The sequence below is a fragment of the Cydia fagiglandana genome, chromosome 13, assembly GCF_963556715.1.
Source record: "Cydia fagiglandana chromosome 13, ilCydFagi1.1, whole genome shotgun sequence".
In the NCBI taxonomy this organism is placed as follows: domain Eukaryota; kingdom Metazoa; phylum Arthropoda; class Insecta; order Lepidoptera; family Tortricidae; genus Cydia; species Cydia fagiglandana.
The window spans coordinates 2,566,361-2,586,533 of record NC_085944.1 but is presented as its reverse complement, the minus strand read 5'-3'; the positions used below and the strand labels follow the sequence as shown (position 1 = coordinate 2,586,533).

General features: G+C 38.7%; 1 protein-coding gene across 4 annotated transcripts in view; it reads left to right on the top strand.

The window, feature by feature from the left end:
* The window catches only part of LOC134669992 (kinesin-like protein KIF12), a 55,527-nt gene that overhangs the window by 33,549 nt on the left and 1,805 nt on the right, over positions 1-20,173 (top strand). For 2 of the 4 annotated variants that reach the window (XM_063527636.1, XM_063527639.1), the window contains 7 exons: positions 8,109-8,249; positions 9,294-9,435; positions 15,297-15,533; positions 15,937-16,052; positions 16,351-16,455; positions 17,303-17,417; positions 18,424-18,646. In XM_063527636.1, the coding sequence (XP_063383706.1) occupies positions 8,109-8,249; positions 9,294-9,435; positions 15,297-15,533; positions 15,937-16,052; positions 16,351-16,455; positions 17,303-17,417; positions 18,424-18,646 (1,079 nt within the window). Of the gene's footprint in view, positions 1-8,108; positions 8,250-9,293; positions 9,436-15,296; positions 15,534-15,936; positions 16,053-16,350; positions 16,456-17,302; positions 17,418-18,423; positions 18,655-19,485; positions 19,516-20,173 lie in introns of all 4 variants that reach the window. The other 2 variants (XM_063527637.1, XM_063527638.1) reach the window with 2 other exon arrangements.

The following is a 20,173-nucleotide window of genomic DNA, read 5'->3' as shown; positions in this document are numbered from 1 at the left end:
TCTGGCCAGTTCATCGTGACAAAAGAAAACTGTCGGCTACGTTCGCGTCAGTAACGATGCCCTTCTTTGGATTATAGGTCAACATAAAGTCACCTGGACCATAGAGAAAAAATTACATAGAGTCAAAAGAGAGCATCGGGTAGCGCAATGGGGCTGGCAACTGTCAAAGGTTTGCATAGATGGCGCCATCATACCTTGCCCCTTTTTCTATGAGATTTGGCTTAAGGGCTGGCATTCAGGGTATTAAAAAAACAAAAATTTGACATAATTCTAGGGATTGACGGGGCAAGCTATGATGGCGCCATCTGCTATAAACTTCCACCGGCCAACCCCATTATCAGTACTGCTACTTGACAATAAATGTTGTGACGACCGAAAAGTCAATTCTCAACAATTTTCAGCTAATATTATAACCGGATTAACTGGAACTCTATTTTCAACTCTTTCTGTTTCTAATATTAGTTGTAAATTGTTGTTTAATACAATTTTCGTGAGTCGCCACACGGGTATTGATAATGTCATTCTATGGAACTTGCTATGTAAACAAACCGCCATATTGAAACTGTCACTGAATGATGATTATATTGAAACTGTCACTGAATGATGATTATATTGAAACTGTCACTGAATGATGATTTTATTGAAACTGTCACTGAATGATGATTATATTGAAACTGTCACTGAATGATGATTATATTGAAACTGTCATTGAATGATGATATGGCGGTTTGTTTACATAATTAGCAAGTTCCGTAGAATGACATTTTAGATGTCGACTATGAAAATAATAGTCATTTTAGTTCCAAAACTGATGTATGGAGTGAGCACTCTACTCTTACTATATTTCTCTATGCCTGGACTACAAGCTCGAGCGTTTAAACAACTCGAGGTCATGTATATGAGCCCTAATTGTATATGAGCCAAAAACATCTACCTACGTCTCGCGAACGACAACAGTGTTTTTAACTGCTCCATCTTATCTTGACTTTTAAAATGGCTTTTATTGTTTTTGTAACTCGTACAGTATACCAGTGTGTAGTGCGTGTTTCCATCGTTCTGTTAAACTAAACAGCACTCAAAAATTACCACAAACAGTAAAGTTCTCACAGTGTTAAAAATCCGTTCACTTCTTTTCAACTACTCGCTCACGAACGTAAACAAGTGCGCGACTTATCTACCCGCAGACTGCGCAGAGACTCGCCCCGATACCAAGATATTTTATTGTGACAGCGCTGTCGCTTACGTATCGCTAAGTTTCGTGATATCTTACTGCAATAGTGCTGTCGTTTACGTATCGCCGAGGTTCGTGGTACAGGAAATTAAATATAAATAATTATTCGTCAAATAATTACTTGTGTTGCCAATATGGAATGCGCCAAGTGCCCGAAACCTCTAGCAGAGAAAGATACGATCAAATGCTCTGGCTGTCAACAACACATGCATTACAATTGTGCCGAAATGCAAGAATCAGATTTTAAGAAAATTCTTCCCATGAATAAAATTAAATGGAAATGCCCTGTATGTAAAATGAAAAAAAATCTAGCGTCCGCTTCTACTACCCCCACGATCGGCTCCCCAAAACAGCCGTTGGATGAGAATATTGAGAACACTTCGATCCTGAACGTTGATACTAACGCACTCACTGCTTATTTAGACATCAAATTTAAAAAGCTGCGTGAGCAGTGGCGCGAGGACATCAACGCAGCAATCAGCGAGGCGACAAATAGTATAAAAGGCGACTTGGAAAAACTCGATAACCGACTTACAAAGTGCGAGGAAAATGTACAGCGACTGGACCAAAAACTTGATTCCATGGACGTACAAGATGACAGCGAACTAAGGCTCGAGAATGAACGACTTCGGAAAGACCTGGACGTCCTGCAGACAAAACTCGACGATTTGGACCAGTCTGCGCGTATCTGTAACATCGAAGTACAAAATATCCCTGAAAAGAAAGGCGAAAATCTGGTGCAGCTCGCCGGCGATATTGGAAGGCTAATTGGAATACCGCTTTCAGATGATAAAATCAAAGCTATTCACCGCACAGCACACAATGTACCCAGCGACCGTCCGAAAAATATCGTCATCCAGCTCAATAGCAGGCGACTACGCGACGACATCATCGCGGCGGCGCGAGCTCGCCGCGAGCTCTCTACTGCCGATCTCTTTCCCAAGACTACTGCAGCTGACGTTGCAAGGGTTCAACGATTTTATATAAATGAACACTTAACTCTTAAGAAAAAAATTTTGTTTGTTGAGGCGCGCAAGCAGGCTAGTGAAAAGGGCTATAAATACGTATGGGTTAAAAACGCTAATATAATGGTGCGAAAAACTGACGATTCTCGAGTTATTAATATTCGTAGTGAAAACGATCTATTAAAAATGTGACTATGTTGCCGTATATGGTGGTATACTACGTTATGGAATATTTTACATTTTAAATTGTGTTTCTATGTATTGATGGTAGCAGGGAGCAACACTTTAATTTATTATCATACCTCATTTAATAATTCACCTCGTTATAAATAATAACTACCTTTCTATTTACTATCAGAACTGTGGTGGTCTCAAATCAAAACTTAGCGAATTACGAATCAATTTACTGTCCTCTAACTATGATGTTATAGTTTTGGTTGAGACCTGGCTCAATGATTCCATACAGGATGCAGAGATCATTACCGGCGATTATAATCTCTTTCGACGTGACCGTAACCTACAAACTTCACTCAAAAAGAGTGGCGGTGGTGTTCTAATTGCAGTAAAAAAAACATATTAATGTTACTAGGCGCCTGGACTTGGAAGCGAACGATCTTGAGGAAATATATCTTCAGATTCCAATAATTGCAGATAACTTAATAATGTGTGCCTGTTATTTACCGCCTTCATCTAAAAAAGAAATCTATGAAAAACACCTGTTAAAAGTACAAGACATTTTTTCCAGTATGTGTCCCTGCAAATTACTGTTAATAGGCGATTATAACATACCTGGCGTCGCTTGGTCATTTATTGATAATATGCCTGCTAGTTCACCTCTTAGTTGCGATAGCGAAACAGTTAAATTGCTTTCCTATACAATGGCTTTCACCAATCTCAGGCAGTTCAATCACGTCGTGAACGAAAACAACAGAACTTTAGACTTAGTGTTCAGTAATATACAAGATTGTCGTTTGTCCAAACCCATGGATCACTTGCTTCATAATGTGCCTCATCATCCGTCATTAACCATAATACTTGGCCTATCGCAACCGAAAACGTTGGGTATGGCTACAAGACCGAAACACAATTTCTATAAAGCTGACTATAATAAAATAATATCCGAAGTGAACTCAATCGATTGGGTGTCAGAACTCACTCAAGATTCTGAAACCTGTGTTTCTAAATTTTATACACAAATATATAAAATCATCGACGCTTTTGTTCCTTTATCTAAACCTAAAAGTACCCGCTACCCCAGCTGGTTCTCAAAAAGCCTGATTGGTACACTGAGACGCAAGTGTAAAGTTCACCATCGTTGGACTATATACGGGTCTCAACGAGACTATCAGGAGTTCTCACTCTTGCGTGCCAGGGCTAAAATTCAGATTCAAAACTGCTTTAAAAACTATACACATAGCGTAGAAAGTTCACTTAGCAATAACATTAAACAGTTCTGGAAATATTCTGCGAGTCTAAGACAAACAAACGCAGGCTATCCACAAGTAATGAAGTTAGAAAACATAACTTCTAACTGTCCAGGCCAGATATGTAACATGTTCGCGACCTACTTTCGATCTGTGTTTGAGGCAAATTCACCAAATAGCTATAACTTAGACACTCTTGAGCAGTCTCATGACAGTAACTCTATTAATACATTGTCTAGTATAACATTTTCAATTAACGAAGTACGCTCAGCCCTAAATAAGATTGATCCTAATAAAGGTCCCGGTCCCGATTTGCTCAGCCCAGTTTTCGTAAAAAGAACCAGTTCTGCTTTAGCGCTGCCACTACAGCTCATATTCAATAAATGTTTAAAAGAAGGAATTTTCCCCCAGAGATGGAAAGTGGCAAACGTGACCCCTATCCACAAATCCGGCCCGAAAGACAATATTCAGAATTATCGCCCTATATCAATCTTGTCGTATAAAGTATTTGAAAAATTAGTTCACTCCCGGGTTTATGAGTCTGTTAAAAATTCGATACTGGTCGAACAGCATGGTTTTGTTACAGGTAAATCTACATCTACTAATCTCATTATTTTTACTGATTACCTCTTTCGATCTTTAGATGAGACACAGCAAGTTGACACAATATATACAGACTTCCAGAAAGCTTTTGATAAAGTGGATCATTTGATGCTTTTGAACAAGCTATCCTACAACGGCATAAAAGGGAATCTTCTTAGGTGGTTTGCCTCATATTTACAGAATCGCACCCAATTTGTTGTAGTGAATGGGTTCACATCGTCACGTACAGCCGTAACGTCTGGTGTGCCCCAGGGGTCAATTTTAGGGCCCCTGCTATTTGTTGTATTTATTAATGACATTTCGTCCTGCTTTGAACACAGTCACATCCTATTATATGCTGACGATCTCAAAATCTATAAAAGGGTGCAATGTCATGAAGACACCACCTTACTACAAGATGACTTAAATAAGCTTTATGACTATTGCAAAAAAAATAAATTATTTCTAGCGTTCAACAAATGTAAACATATGATATTTACAAAAAAGAAAAATATAATTCATAACTCATATCATATAAATCAACACCGTCTGGAAACTATTGAAAGCACTCGTGATTTAGGTATGCACTTAGACTCAAAATTGACCCTTGATGTACACGTAGATAGCATTGTAAAAAAAGCGTACCAGATGCTCGGCTTCATTATACGTACATCTAAACCATTCAAAAAACAGGACACTCTCATTCTACTGTATCAATCACTTGTAAGATCGTATCTAGAGTATGCTTCAGTAGCGTGGAACCCATACTATCAAATTTACATTGATAAAATAGAGATGGTGCAGAAGAAGTTCTTACGTTTCCTAAATTTTAAAATAAAGAGTCCACGTTGTTCATACGCTGATCTTTTGATCAAGTATAACATTATGTCTCTGGAGGACCGACGAGCCGTTGCTGACGCAGTGATGCTGCGCAACATCTGCGTAGCCGATGTAGACTGCCCGCAGCTCCTCGCGGCCCTACAGTTCCGCACTCCGCAGAAGTTGACCAGGTCCAAACATTTATTTAGTTTCCCGATTACGCGTTCCAACGCAGGCAAACGGGCTCCCATACACAGAATTTGCGACCACCACAACAAGCTACTCTCTAATGTAGATTTATTCTCATGCTCCCGCGCCTCATTCAAGGCTGCTGTCACAAAATTGTACAAAAAAAAAAAACACAGTAAGTACACAGTAAGATAGATATTTTATGGATCGTAACTTTCATAATATACATTATTATGTTTAACTGTAAATTAAAGTCGTTTTAGTAGTTGTAGTTAAAATAGTTAAGTGTCTGCATGTTACTAGGTTTACATTTTAATACCACTTATGTTCTCGGTGAGATATGTTTAAGGAAACAGCATAATCTGTATTGTACTAGTTACGTATATTCTATCCACATTGTTCTTCACTTGCATGCTTCTGTTCTATCTCCTTGTAATAAAATAAAATAAAAATAAAATAAAATAATTTACCCGTAGGTACTTAAGAAACAATTTAGTTCCTGGGATAAAAATGCTGAAGGTACAGGCAGGGGTACCTTTAGCTGTTGGTTACAAACAGTTGAAGGCACCCCATTCCAACCAAAATTACAGAAACGAAACCCTTATAGTTTCGTCATGTGTAACTCCATATGTAATTAAAAGGGAATAAAAATGAAGTCCATATAAAATCAACGTGTGGTACATCAGTGTATAAGTCTTTAGAAATAACATTAGGGTTGTTTAGGGTCGTCTCCGATTTTATTGCGAACCCAGTCGACCCTTATAAGGATCCTTATAAAAGCAGGTTACTTTATACACTTGTACCTTGTAGAAAGTACTAAAGTAATTTTCTCAAGCTAACTGTTCTTTAATACCGGCATTAAGTTAATTTTATTGCAACATTAAAATAACGCAGTAAAGTTAAGGTAAACTATGTGAAATGAACGAGGAACGTTAACGGTGGAAAGTATCGAATAAAACTTGTTTGATGTTAGATTTCTCATCCTGTTTCCAACGACAGTTATATCCATTAATATAATAGTTAATAATGGACCTTCACCTAAGTACAATCAGCAGCAATAGTTGTTGGTGAGCGGGGTTCAATGAAAATCCTTCAGAGTCATCACATCACTCGTCATTATGCAAATCTGGACACCTAATTGTAAAAAACCGGGCAAGTGCGAGTCGGACTCGCGCACGAAGGGTTCCGTACCATAATGCAAAAAAACGGAAAAAAAGCAAAAAAAAAAACGGTCACCCATCCAAGTACTGACCACGCCCGACGTTGCTTAACTTTGGTCAAAAATCACGTTTGTTGTATGGGAGCCCCATTTAAATCTTTATTTTATTCTGTTTTTAGTATTTGTTGTTATAGCGGCAACAGAAATACATCATCTGTGAAAATTTCAACTGTCTAGCTATCACGGTTTGTGAGATACAGCCTGGTGACAGACAGACGGACGGACGGACGAACGGACAGCGAAGTCTTAGTAATAGGGTCCCGTTTTACCCTTTGGGTACGGAACCCTAAAACTGGGGTAATTTGATCTGCATTTGTTATGTACGAGTATACCTATAATTTCTAATAGAAGAAATTTAAATAAAGTTTGTGAGTAACGAACCTGCTGCCAATAGAATGAATAGAAGTTTTACATACAATTCATACAAAACTTCTTTTCGCCCTATACATAAGTAATTTCTTAGTATTACAATTTCTAACAACGAAAAATACCAGGCAGTACTAGGTAGTATGACTTAGATATATCTAAGTCATAACTTGTCAAAATCGTTCAAGAGGACTTCCAGAATCGCGAAAACGTCAAATTTGACATATCTATCTTAAAAATATCTTTAAATTATCCATACCGTAACTTGTTGAAGTCTAGTAGAAATCTAATTCATTTTCCGAATCGAGCCATATATCCAAGTCACATCTAGTCGATATCTAATGTAGATCTAGTTGATCTCTAAATCGTCTCTAGATCTTGTGATTATCTCAAAATCCGAATAGGCCTGACATATGTTACTTATGTTGATGTCAAATTTCATGTTTTAATGAGAGTATAATAACTTCGACTGTAATATGGCGGCGGCTAGGTTCGTTTGAAAGCCTCATTTTTTTAAGTTTAAGTGTTCCTGCATTTGCAGCAAGTAGGTACCAACTCATTAATCGCCAGGTTCCTATCTACCCAATTAATGAACAGGCAAAAGAACAATTGGGGCATTATCTATGAAAAGGGACCTTATTGTCGATGGCGCTTACGCAGCACATCAGCGTCGCGCGGTATTGTATTCATATGGGAGCTTCGTTAATAATGGCGTAAGCGCCATCGACAATAAGGTCCCTTTTCATAGATAATGCCCCAATTATTCATGTTGCGATAACTCGTAACGAGCGGGCCGCTTAGCGACAGACAGTTAACTAGTAAGTAAAGCTTCTAAAAATATATCCATTCCAACTAATGACCCTTTATTACGGAGCTTAATGCCAAGTTGGCTCATGGGATACGTAGAATTTAACTTACTTTTTTCATTCGTCACGTAAATTTTACTTTAAAAATTGATTTGAACAAAAAATACAATGTCATATTATTGCGGCATTTTGTTCAATCTGTATGTGTATGTGCCGCGTGTTTTGGAGGGTCTGTCAATCGAAAACTTTAACGCATATAAACAGGTGCTGCCCTCTACAGTTCATTGAGCATACGCACGCACCTTGTGCGTTGTAGATTCTGCCATCTATATAATAGCCTATTTTGGAAGCTTTAACTCCTACTTTTTATACTTGTGCAGCATGATGCATCCTCCCTGTGTTTCATAAATTCATAATAAAAAAGTAATTTCAATTAATATAGGTCACAAAGAGCTTACGGATCGTGGCCTTTAAGCAGCATAGTATAAATACCATTTTCGCCTACAGGTGGAAAGGGGAGCAAGCCCATTCTCCGAAGAACACGGGCTGGTGGTGCGGTCGTTCGTGTACCTGTTTCAGCTGATACAGGACCGTCCTGAGTGCCACTTCATTCTCAAAGCCAGCTTCCTTGAGATCTACAATGAAAAGGTCAGTTCTGCAGGCCAAATTTTTTGGAAAATGATTTAATAGAATCATACTTACGTAGAGAAATATTAAGACACGTGTAAATTGTGGAGAATAATTTAGGTAAGGAACGGCACTATGCGTTTTGCGTAGCTAAAAGTACATCCGTTCGGCCTCAATTTTGGAGTTTGCCATAAGCAGCGCGTGGCGCTGTCGCCACCTAGCGGCCATATCTGTGCTGATCGTCACAGACGCGTTTTGTTAGAGAGTGAGTCTTCTGTACTTTGTACTATTATTTATTCTGTGATAAAGTATAACGTAGTACGTACCTATATGTACCTAGTAAATGGTAGTGATTTAGGAGCTATAAATTATAATGAAGACCATCATGTCATGCCCTCACATAACATTCTTGATATTACATAGGACGTTGATTGTTTTTTTGGGAATGTAGGTACCTAAACCAATTTGGGAGTTTCACCAAATTATCTCTATTTGCATGAAGCCAAAGGGCTCATTTAGACGGTACGAGAACTCGCATGCGAGTTTCATTACTTTTACATTACGTTATTTGATCGAACGGTTGAGTTGATGTAACCCCAATGGTCCGCAATGTAACTAAAATAGCATGCGAGTTCGCGCGCCCTTTAAATCAGCCCTAAATGGGACCCAAATGTTTACTAATATTCTGCTAATACCAAAAAGAATAGATAGTATAGAGGGGTCCTGTCATTGTCAATTTTGTAGTTACGGTACATTTACTGCCATCTATCGACACACGATTAAAACTTAAAATAAAATTGAAAATGTATAAAATAATCAAAATATGTTACGGATAAATGATTCTTAATTTTTACTGCTCCATACTGACCCATGTTCTTTCACTGATATGTGTTAAAATTGTTAAATACCAAACGGTGTCGTTAACGCCATCTAGCCGAGAATAGGCCAAAGGTAATGGCGCCATCTATTGAGAATGACTTTTCCTTGGCCGTCCGAGGCACGTTTTTTTAGACTTTATTTATCTTATACGGAGTTATATATATCTCTGCTAATATTAATATACAGGTGATAGACCTGCTGAACCCAGGCACCGCTCGCAAGCCGCTGCAGGTGCGCTGGTCGAAGGAGAGCAGAGGGTTCTACGTGGAGAATCTGTTCACTGTCGACTGCGAAGAGCTGGACGACCTCTTCGCTGTGCTGGAGGAAGGTAATTACGTAAGGGAAGCAGGGAAGCGGGTCAAGCCGAATCTCAATCTCATGTGGGGTGGGCGAGAGGGGGTTTCGGCAAATATCACGAAATTGAACGGGGGAATACCCTCAAAACTGGACGGTCCCGTAAGCTCAAGTTAAAGATTTGTATGTAAATAAAGTCTGTCAAGCCATTTCCGTCAGTAGAAAAGAGCGGCGTTAAAAAGGGTTATCGTCCCATAGAAAATATGATTTTCGCGCCTTTTTATATTGACATATATATTTGACCGGTTTGACTGGCTATCTATAATTCTATATGCACCTAAATTAGGTTAATCGGAAATGGGCAGATGCCAGTCGGGGCGTGTGTGCTTCCCAACCCAAAAGAATGCGATGGTGGAAATTGGCGAGAATATCAAAATAATGTTTATGAGATATTTTACCAAAATGAGTGATGATAATACTAGCAATTGTTACATTGTGTAACATATTTTAGTCACCTTTAACTGGTTTAAAATGTGATTTGTGACTCGTAACTTATACTAAAACATACCTAACAACTTAGTGGATCAATAACAATAAGTGTAATTAAAAATATAAGTCGCAATAAAGAACAAAGCACAGAAAACCCGGTCCGCCTCAGTGAAACGTGTAAGTGTATTCAAAATCGCCCGCACTTACGCCCTTTAGTATACACAAGCTAGCTGCATAGTGACGGCGAGGGATTTCCAGGAATCGCCGCGAACTTTGGTGAACTTTATCGCTAGTGCAACATTCCTTTGGCAATTTGGCACCATGAGTAACTGTGACGAATGCGGAAAACCAGTGAAACCTGCTGAAAAGCTTGTATGTTGCAAATGCAGCTCACTATACCATTTCATATGCGTGAACCTAACTGCATCTTATTTTAAAAAGAACTCAAAAACGAACTGGACGTGCGTAAAGTGCACCCCCTCCGCTGCCGGACAGACGCCGCCTGCCAGGACCAGTTCACCTGATAACAGAGCTGCAGAGGCGCAACATAATCAACCGGAGGACATGAGCTCGCTGATATCAGAAATCCGTCTACTGCGTGACGACATGGCTGAACTTCAAAAAGATTTTGCAAGTCGCTTTGATTCTTTAACCGAAAAACTCCATGCCTATGACACGCGCATTAGCCACCTAGAAGAAAAGGAAAAGGAGAACGTTCTACTTAAAGCCCAAGTTGCAGACCTCCAGAACCAACTGAATCAGCAAGTTCAACACACACTCAATTCGGAACTGGAAATTATAGGCCTCCCTGAGACCCAAAGTGAGAACCCGTACCACATGGTATTGACTACAGCCTCAAAGCTGGGAATGGCCCTCGAAATAGAGGATGTGAACTACGCGTCGCGAGCGGGCCCGCCGCGCCGCAGCGGCGACAAGAGCAACACTCAACCACGACCGTTAGTAGTTTCCTTTGTGCGGAGGGCGAAGAGAGAAGAGTTTCTGAAAATGCTAGAATCCGGCGCTCATCGCTTAATAGCAAGGATGCTGTTCCGGCAGAGCCCGAGAGGAAAATGTATGTAAATGAGCGGCTGACTAATGACAGTAGGCATTTATTTCGAGACACACGAGCCTGGGTCAAAGAGCATGGTTACAAATACTGTTGGACACGCGGAGGGAAAATATATGTTAGAAAGCACGAAGGCAGTGATGGAAGCCCAGCCATACAGATCAGATCGGATGCAGATCTTCAGAAATTGTCAGGGAAACGAGACGAATAATGCTTATTCTTGTTGGTTTGTTGTAGCTGGTTTTCTCCCATTGATAAGATTGATATTACATCATTTATATCCAATATCAAAAGTACTCTACTTGGAACCGAACATACATACACAATACACTATCCTAACACTTAATTATACAAATACACATATCTCAAAAACACATCACTTAAAACACACATCTAGACCTACAACACATATTATTCAGGGTAAATATATATTACTTCTAAGGGACGACGCTTAAAATACATCATGGCATTTTCTGCTCAGAGCACTACTATTCTTAATTTTCATTTTTTCTCTATGGCTGCGCTAGATTTGATGACTGAAATGAGACTGAAATAGACAATTCTTTTAATATTGAATGCCATGAAATTCAAACTCCCGAAGAATGTAGTCCCTTTATCACGAAATATACATTTAAACTTCTTCATGTAAACATTAGGAGTATGCAACGGAACTTTGATAATTTCTTATTGATATTTTTCAGATTAAACATTACTTTTGATGTAATTATCTTTAGTGAGTGCTGGATTAACGATAATTCTACGATTAAACAAATCGAAGGATACACATCATTCTATACGAAAAAATACATAAATAAATCCGGCGGGGTAATAGCTTATGTTAATAACAAATGGTCACCAAACGTCTCGGAACCAGATATAATTGACGCAAACTGTTTAAAGATAGAAGTTCCAAATATTTTTACTGTTCTAGGTTTATACCGGTCTCCGTCATTTCTTAATACTGATAATTTTATTTTGTCTCTAGATCAGCTCCTTAAATCTGTCAGTCGAAATCCCTGCCTGATATTGTCCGGTGATATAAACATCAACATTTTAGATGCCGCATCAGACGAAGAACATGTATCCAATTACTTAGAACTGCTTACTTGTTATGGGCTACTACCTTACATAAATAAACCGACACATGGTAAAACCTGCATAGATCACATATTCGTAGAAAGCACATCTGAAGCTGAATCGGTCGTTTGTTCTACTGACCTCACTGATCACAGTTTGATTATGATAGGCATTAAAACACAACATCAGAAAAACGCAGCTCTGAAAAGATCAAAACTGAAAGTTGACTATGAAGGGCTTTATAAAAGTCTTGAATGTGTACAATGGTCTCCCCTTGCAGACACTAAATCGGTCGACGACGCCGTGTCTGAATTTTCCACTATAGTCTTAGATGCTATCTCCAAAAACTCTAAACTCGTCAAAATAAGCCGTTCCAAGTTTTGCATACAGCCGTGGATGACTCCTGGACTCATTAGGTGCTCAAAACAGAGAGACAAACTCCATCTCATTTCCAAACAATTCCCGGAGGATGATAATAAAAAACTTATTTACGTAAGATACCGTAACTTTTTCAATAACCTTCTCAGAAAGATAAAAGCTGAATACCATAAAAAAGAACTGACAGCTCACCAAAAGTCTCCCAAAAAGTTGTGGCAAACCATTAATAAAATTACCCATCGCAATCCATCAGCACCCGCGGCTCAAGATCTGACCAAAATTGAAAACAATGAAAGAGATTCATTAAACATTTGCAATGAGTATTTTTCCTCAGTCGGGCAAAACCTTGCAAACAAAATACTCGTCCAGGAGAATGAAACCGAAGAGTCTCTTGCAAATAAGCTCAAAATTAATTGGTCCCCATCGAACTCTTTATTCATGTCCCCAACAGATAAACAAGAAATCCTTCGCCTCATTCAAAAATTAAACCCTGACAGCTCTCCGGGTCTGGACAACATAAACAATAAAATGTTGAAAGCCATTGCCCCAGTGATTGCGGAACCGCTTGCTGCAATATTTAACTTGAGTATTGAGACTGGTGTTTTCCCTTCTGCTTGGAAAGTAGCAGCAGTGGTACCGATTCATAAAGGAAGCACAAAAGACATACCCAGTAACTATCGGCCAATATCTTTATTAGGATCTGTTTCAAAGATTTTAGAGCGAATTGTTAGCAAAAGATTAGTGGCTTATCTAGAAACTAATTCTCTGCTAACAAATCGACAGTTCGGCTTCCGTAAAGGATTATCAACAGAAGATGCAGTGTCGGCGCTAACAAAAATAATCTCAAAGCATTTGGACGAGGGGCGGGCCTGTGTCGGAATCTTTTTGGATTTAGCAAAGGCATTCGACACAGTTTCCGTTCCCATCCTGCTGAAAAAACTGGAAGCATATGGAATCCGCGGCAAAACATTACATTGGTTTTTCAGTTACCTGACTAATAGAAGCCAATGCGTTAAAATCGGAGAGCACTTAAGTGATGTAAAACCAATATCGTTCGGTGTACCACAGGGCAGCATTTTAGGTCCCACCCTCTTTCTCTTATACATAAATGACATATCGAGTATCCCAGTAAAAAATGCCGATGTATTGTGTTATGCCGACGATACGGCTATAATTTTCCACGGCCCTTCTTGGGATACTGTCATTGACACTGCCGAAAACGTAATTTCTCTAGTATCCCACTGGCTGAAGCAGAATCTTCTCACCCTGAACACATCAAAATCAAAGTTTCTTTGTTTCCATAAAACTTCTGCATCATCTCCAAGACTTCAGCGTAATCTTAAAATCCATAGTCCTGATTGTCTTTCCCCTGTAACTCCAGCTCAACACTGTAATTGTGACTTCATGTCAAGAGCTAGTTCAATTAAATACCTCGGAATTTTAATAGATGATAAACTTAACTTCAGAGGGCATATGATTGCTGTCTCAGGAAGAGTAAGGAAACTGATATATACAATGAAAATACTTCGTGAGTCTGCTAACCTTTCCCTACTTAAAACAGTTTATTTGGCCCTTGGACAATCAGTAATAAACTACTGTATTCTGGCCTGGGGAGGCACCACATCGACAAACCTTTTAAAACTTGAAAGAGCACAAAGAGCAGTTCTAAAAGTAGCCCTGAGAAAGCCGATTAGATATCCCACTGTTAATTTATACTGTGAAGCTCAGGTACTCAGTGTCCGAAAGCTATATTTATTAAGAGTAGCGTTACATGTGCACAAATCAGTCTTAAACTTGCCCCAATATAATACATTACTTAAAGACCGAATATTCAAAATACCTATCACCTCAGTGAAGACTTCATTTTCACACCGCTTCGCAATCTTCCTGTTTCCCCGTATTTACAATCGCTTAATTAGGCTCTATAAATTCCAGGAAAACTCAGTAATTCAAACAAAAAAACTATTATTAAACAGTTTGATGCACTTATCCTACTCAGAGACTGAAAACCTCATAAGGATACCATACTGATACAAATCTTCATACTCATATGGACATAAACATACGCACTCAATCACACACATACACACACAACACATCTACATTCACAAGCACCCACACATACACACACACAATCATTAATTAGACTAATAGTAACTGAAATTTCTTTTTATTATGTTAAAAGTCATTCTTTTTCCTTCTCAGTTTGTTTTACTTTTCTTTCACAGTGTTCAGTATTACCTACTGACTAGCTTTGTATACATTCTAAATGATAAAATAAAACTAGTGTAATTTCAGTTTGTAATAGTTTCACTGAAATACTTTATAATTATTAACTTTACTGTTATATATTTTTTAGATAGTAAATATTCTAAATTGTCAAGCTCCTCCACAGGACAGGCGTTGCCTAGTGTGGAGGTCAGTAAAAACTGTACCCTTGTGAATATTAATTAGAAAATAAACATTTTATTATTTATTATTTTTATTAAGTCCCTCTGTGCTGGCAGGACTTTGGGTCTCGTCTGACCTCTATTATGAGAGGAAGGCGCACCAATTCATCATATCCTATTAGCTTGTTACCACGGTTTACTTTAGAGAATCTGAGTTCAATTAGGCAACCGAATTCCAAGAATTAGCTCAGGCACTAGCTTTTGAGAAAGAAACTTTGGGATTTGTCCGGCAAAAGGGAAAGTTGGATCGCCTGCGCAGGGAATGTCGACGGGCCACGTCTTTGATGGGCACTGGAGAGGTTGAGGTGGAAAATAACTCTAAGAATAAAAGTAGTGCGGCTAAGGGAAGGCAGGCCTTGCCAGAGAATCACTTCAGGAGTTTCAGGACTCGCGTATCTCTGCAGTTGACTGACTTTAATTCAACATTCCCCTCAGGCATGCGTAATCGCGCAGTAGGCTCGCACACGATGAACAGCCATTCATCCCGCTCGCACACGCTGCTCTGCGTACGGGTGCGAAGAGATCTGCGCACCGATGGCGACGTCACTTGTTCCACCCACGGCAAGATCAACTTCGTGGACTTGGCGGGCAGCGAGATGACCAAGAAGACGCAAAGCACGGGAAAGACGTTGGAGGAAGCCAATAATATTAATAGGAGTCTTATGGTTTTAGGTGAGTGCGTGTAATGGTGTTTCTTTTCCTTACATGAGAGTGTTATCTTATCCCATCACATTCATAACCTCGGTCAGAAACCACAATATATCGGATGTCCCTAAAACTAAGGCCAAGACTTATAAAGGGCATTTAGAACAGCTGATGGGATGGACTATAAGATTAAGCAAATTTACCCTTACCTAATTAAAATGTCATAGTTTTTAACATATATAGGCACTTTTATAAGAATCCTGGTTATAAACGGAGTTCCTATATAGTCATTCCTAACTTTCCTAAGGGACTTATGGTATTCCCGACTTTGGCGGGAAATAGAGATGCTAATAAAATTCTTCTCTGCTCTTCATTCTGACGCCACCATGACCGTATCTTTTAAGTTTTAACTAAGTACTCAATCTTCCAGGATACTGCATAGCTCAACTAAGCGGCGGTAGGAAGAGCGGTCACATACCGTACCGGGACAGCAAGCTGACGAAACTGTTAGCCGACAGCCTAGCGGGCAACGGTGTTACTCTAATGGTAAGATAAACATTTAAGGCATTCTGGCCAAGACAAGACAAAGTGAGTTTAATAGAGTTTGTAAAGAAAGATCTTAATTATAGAGTAAGTTCAATATTTTTTTACAATTAGGTCATTTTATAGCTTTTCCAACCTTATTGTATTGATTTTGAAAATTCTCATGATGTTCCTGTCCAAATTAAATAAATTGCTGTATTTTCGTCAAGCCTTTGCCCAGCAGTGGGACACCCAAATAAAAAAAAAGCTAATAAAAAAAATATCGTCAAGTCATCATATGTAAAAAATAATTTTATTACAGATTGCGTGTATAGCCCCTTCAAGATCAAACATAAGTGAAACGATCAACACTTTACGATACGCAGCCCGAGCTAAGAAGATCAAATCCAAGCCTATCGTCAAAATGGTAAGGACTTCGTCTATGACAAATTTAATCATAATCATACACTCCACGATTCAAGATTTTGCACACTATTTAATACCTTTAAATATAGTACTTTATACTCTCAAAACTTTACCTACTTTACGTATACCTACCGCAAATATGAGAGCTAAAGCAGGTAGCGCTGTAAAGCCCTATACAATTACCTAAAACATAACACAGTAGGAAATTAGGTCGCCAAAGGCTAAGTTTGGCAATCCTCTGAATTAGATTTAGATTTCTTTATTTCAAGATGAAAATTACACTGCTACTTTCGTCGAAATTATGTTTATCTTCTCATCATGATCGTCAAAAATTACATTATATATTTAAAATAAAAAATAATAAGATTAATTATTTATTATTTATTAATATAAATAAGGATCGTCATGTACAAAGAAAAACATGTCAAACAATTGAATATAAACCAAGTTAACATTAAAGTCGATATCAACTACTATTAGTCTATCAATTGATCCTGATATATCGATAGCTTCATGTCTTTATAGCTACAATAATTTACAGCGCCTTTTATATATTAGTGTTCCTACGCACCTTTAATAACATAGAGTTGCGGTTGGCAATCTTTAAGCAGCCAAGGGCCACATAGTAGTTAATAAAGTTGCCACGGGCCGCACATTGTTAATATTTATGATTTTATCAGATATTGTAGTTTGTCAATATTATAGGTACATACTTACAAAATAGCCAGAGGCTCGCGGGCCGCAAGTGAGAGCGGTGCGGCCCGCGGGTCGGCTGTTGCTGTTGGCGACCGCTGACATAGAGTACTTACAACATGAATTGAAATTATTCTACAATACTTGAATTGCAGGACGCAAGAGATGCACTCATACTGAGTCTCAAGAGAGAGGTGGAAGCCCTCCAAGCAGAAAACCACCACCTCAGAACTGCGCTACACGTACATTCAGATTACAATGTGGATTACAGTAAGTACCATCGCCCACACTCTTAACTGTCCATCGGTGGACCTTATGCCTCTTGTAATAAGGTTTATGTTGCTGTCTGTGCACAAAACACTATCCGGCTCGAAGGACCGAAACTGAGTTTTAAGTCCCTGCGTACAATTTACAAGTACAAAATATTATCCATTCACAAAAGGAATAATTGCCGACTTTAATACACTAAGTTCTAGTCTCATACATACGAGTAACAGAGTCTAAGCCAACTTTGCACCGAACAACCGACTTGAACAGAACAATAAAACATTCAACCGAATTGATAACCTCGTCCTTTAGAGATTTGGAACTCGGTTAAAAATGAGAGAATGTCATTATAAACATATTTTCATAGAAATGAAATGATGACTTTTTCTGCACTGTGTTATTGCAAATGCCATACAGAGTTTAGTTAGTTAAGCTTGGACAGACTATCCCATTTTTTTTTAATGTCTTCTCTGACAAACCCACTTTGTCAGTAGAAAAAGACGCGAAATTTATATTTTCTACGGGAATAAAATTCTTCGCGCCGACATCTTTTAAATCCGCCGCCTTTTTTCTGCTGACGAAAATGGCTTGCCTTGCACTGAGAGAAAAATCATCACCAGGAATTAAAAAACAGTTCTGTACTGGGGGAAAAAATGAAGTTTTAGTAATAATTATGGACGTTTCACTATTTCTGTAAAGTTTATTTATTTCTTCCAACAGCTCAGTAATCCCAAATATAATTTCAACAAAAAGATAATAGAAATTGCAAGAACTAATTGAAATTACAAAAGTCAATTTGTTCCTTTTAGTTAACTCTCCTTGTCCCCGGATTAAGTTTATTTTTGTAATTCTAAGTGTGTTTTTGTTGTACTTTTCTCTCAGTGTGTAGTTGTACTAATGTAATATGTATGTATGTGTATGTATGTAACGTGTATGCGTAATATGTGGCTTGGCTTGTAGTTACCTACCTATACTTGTATGTACATAATTAATTAATGACTATTCACAGACCAACGTCCACGCAACACCCCTCCAACACTCGAAACCAACAAGCTCTACCAGCTTCCTCAACCAGAGCTAGTCGAGCTGGTCCAGCTCCACATGGACGAGAACTCGGCCTTGAGGACCGAGAACCAGGAGCTGTTCGGCATCAGGGACCAGCTGCTGAGGGACCAGGAGTTGCTGAGCAGGGAGAACGAGCGGCTGCTGAAGAAACTGGAGGATGTCAACTCGTAAGTTTGTATGTATTGGTGTGTTTTTGTCTTTAGAAGGTTAATAGACTTTACCAAAGCCCGATACCGTTATTGCTACCTTTAACCTTTTCGACGCCGTGTCAAACACAAAAGCTGTCACGCGAACGCCACGTCACCAAAGTGGCAAAACTGAAATTGAACTTTATGCATAATGCACGTAAGTCTATGTTGCTCTGTGGTCTGTGACCGATTAATCAGTACCTATATCGGTCATTAGCGTCCAAAAGGTCAATAAGGGGGTTCTACAGAAAAGATCGAAAGAGCTGCTTCCAATGTATGGCCAAGGAGTAGGCTGTTGCTGACTATCAATCACTTGGTAGGTAAGTTTCATAATTTCAATGTAAGGTGCAGGGGGACAATTTCGACTGCGGGATAATTTCAACTAATTGAAATATAGATGGTCAAGCAAATCTTGTCAGTAGAAAAAGGAGCGAAATTCAAATTTTCTGTGACGATATCCCTTCGCGCCTACGTTTTTCAAATTTGCCTTCTTCTATATCTTCCATGTTTTACATTATTAACCAGAGTCACACACAACACATCTTTTTCGTTATCTGGACATATATGGCACTCTAGTTAATAAATGTAAAACATGGAAGATATTTCGATTAGATGAAATTGTTCCGCAGTCGAAATGGTCCCTTTGCACCTTACCTAACTAATTTAGTCGACTGCCACAGAAGATATTATTTCTACGTAACGACATAGCAAACTTGAGGACCTGCCAAAATCAGTGAGGTTATTTTCTACTCGGACAAAATGTGTCCTACAATATCTGAATTTAATATGCCATTGTAATCATTTATAAATGTTCGTAGGACTATATTCGGAAGCTGATACCCCGACAGGTTAGTCGTAAGACTTGCCTGCGCATGTCGAGCACAAAGATTTAACAAAATTAACCCTCTTATTCTTAGTCAGCAATCGGCAAAGCCGTCAGCATAAGGCCCGCTCAACACTCGCGTTCGCGGCTTTGCGTCGCGATTCGCGCACGAGTGTGGAGCGGGCTTAAAGTCCGATCAACCAATGCCCACGATTTTGGGGTTTATTATTATTACTTCGTCAGCGCGAAAATATGCTGACGGCTATGACCTGTGATGACTCTAAAAATGATATCTAAAATCTATTAACTTAAATGCATGGTTAAAATTACCTATTTCAAGCATTAAATATCAAATAAACTACCTACTTAATAAATAACATGTTATAAACGTCGAATATTTTTTCAAGCACATTCCCTTACCACGTGTGTAATCTAGATCAATTTAGAGTAGGTATTAGTTTAATTTCATTTGTAGATAACTCTTAAAATAATTTATTTACTCTCGCTAACTACCTCCGTCACTAAAAAGGCGACAAATTCAATGCATGTAGAGTGCGACGACTACGCTAAGTAACTACCTATTTGGCAGTGACAATGTATGGAAGCGCCATAAGTAGATACTTGACGTATTTCTCGACACGGCGTGAAAACTAAACGTTATTTGATTCTGTTAACCTTCTGCG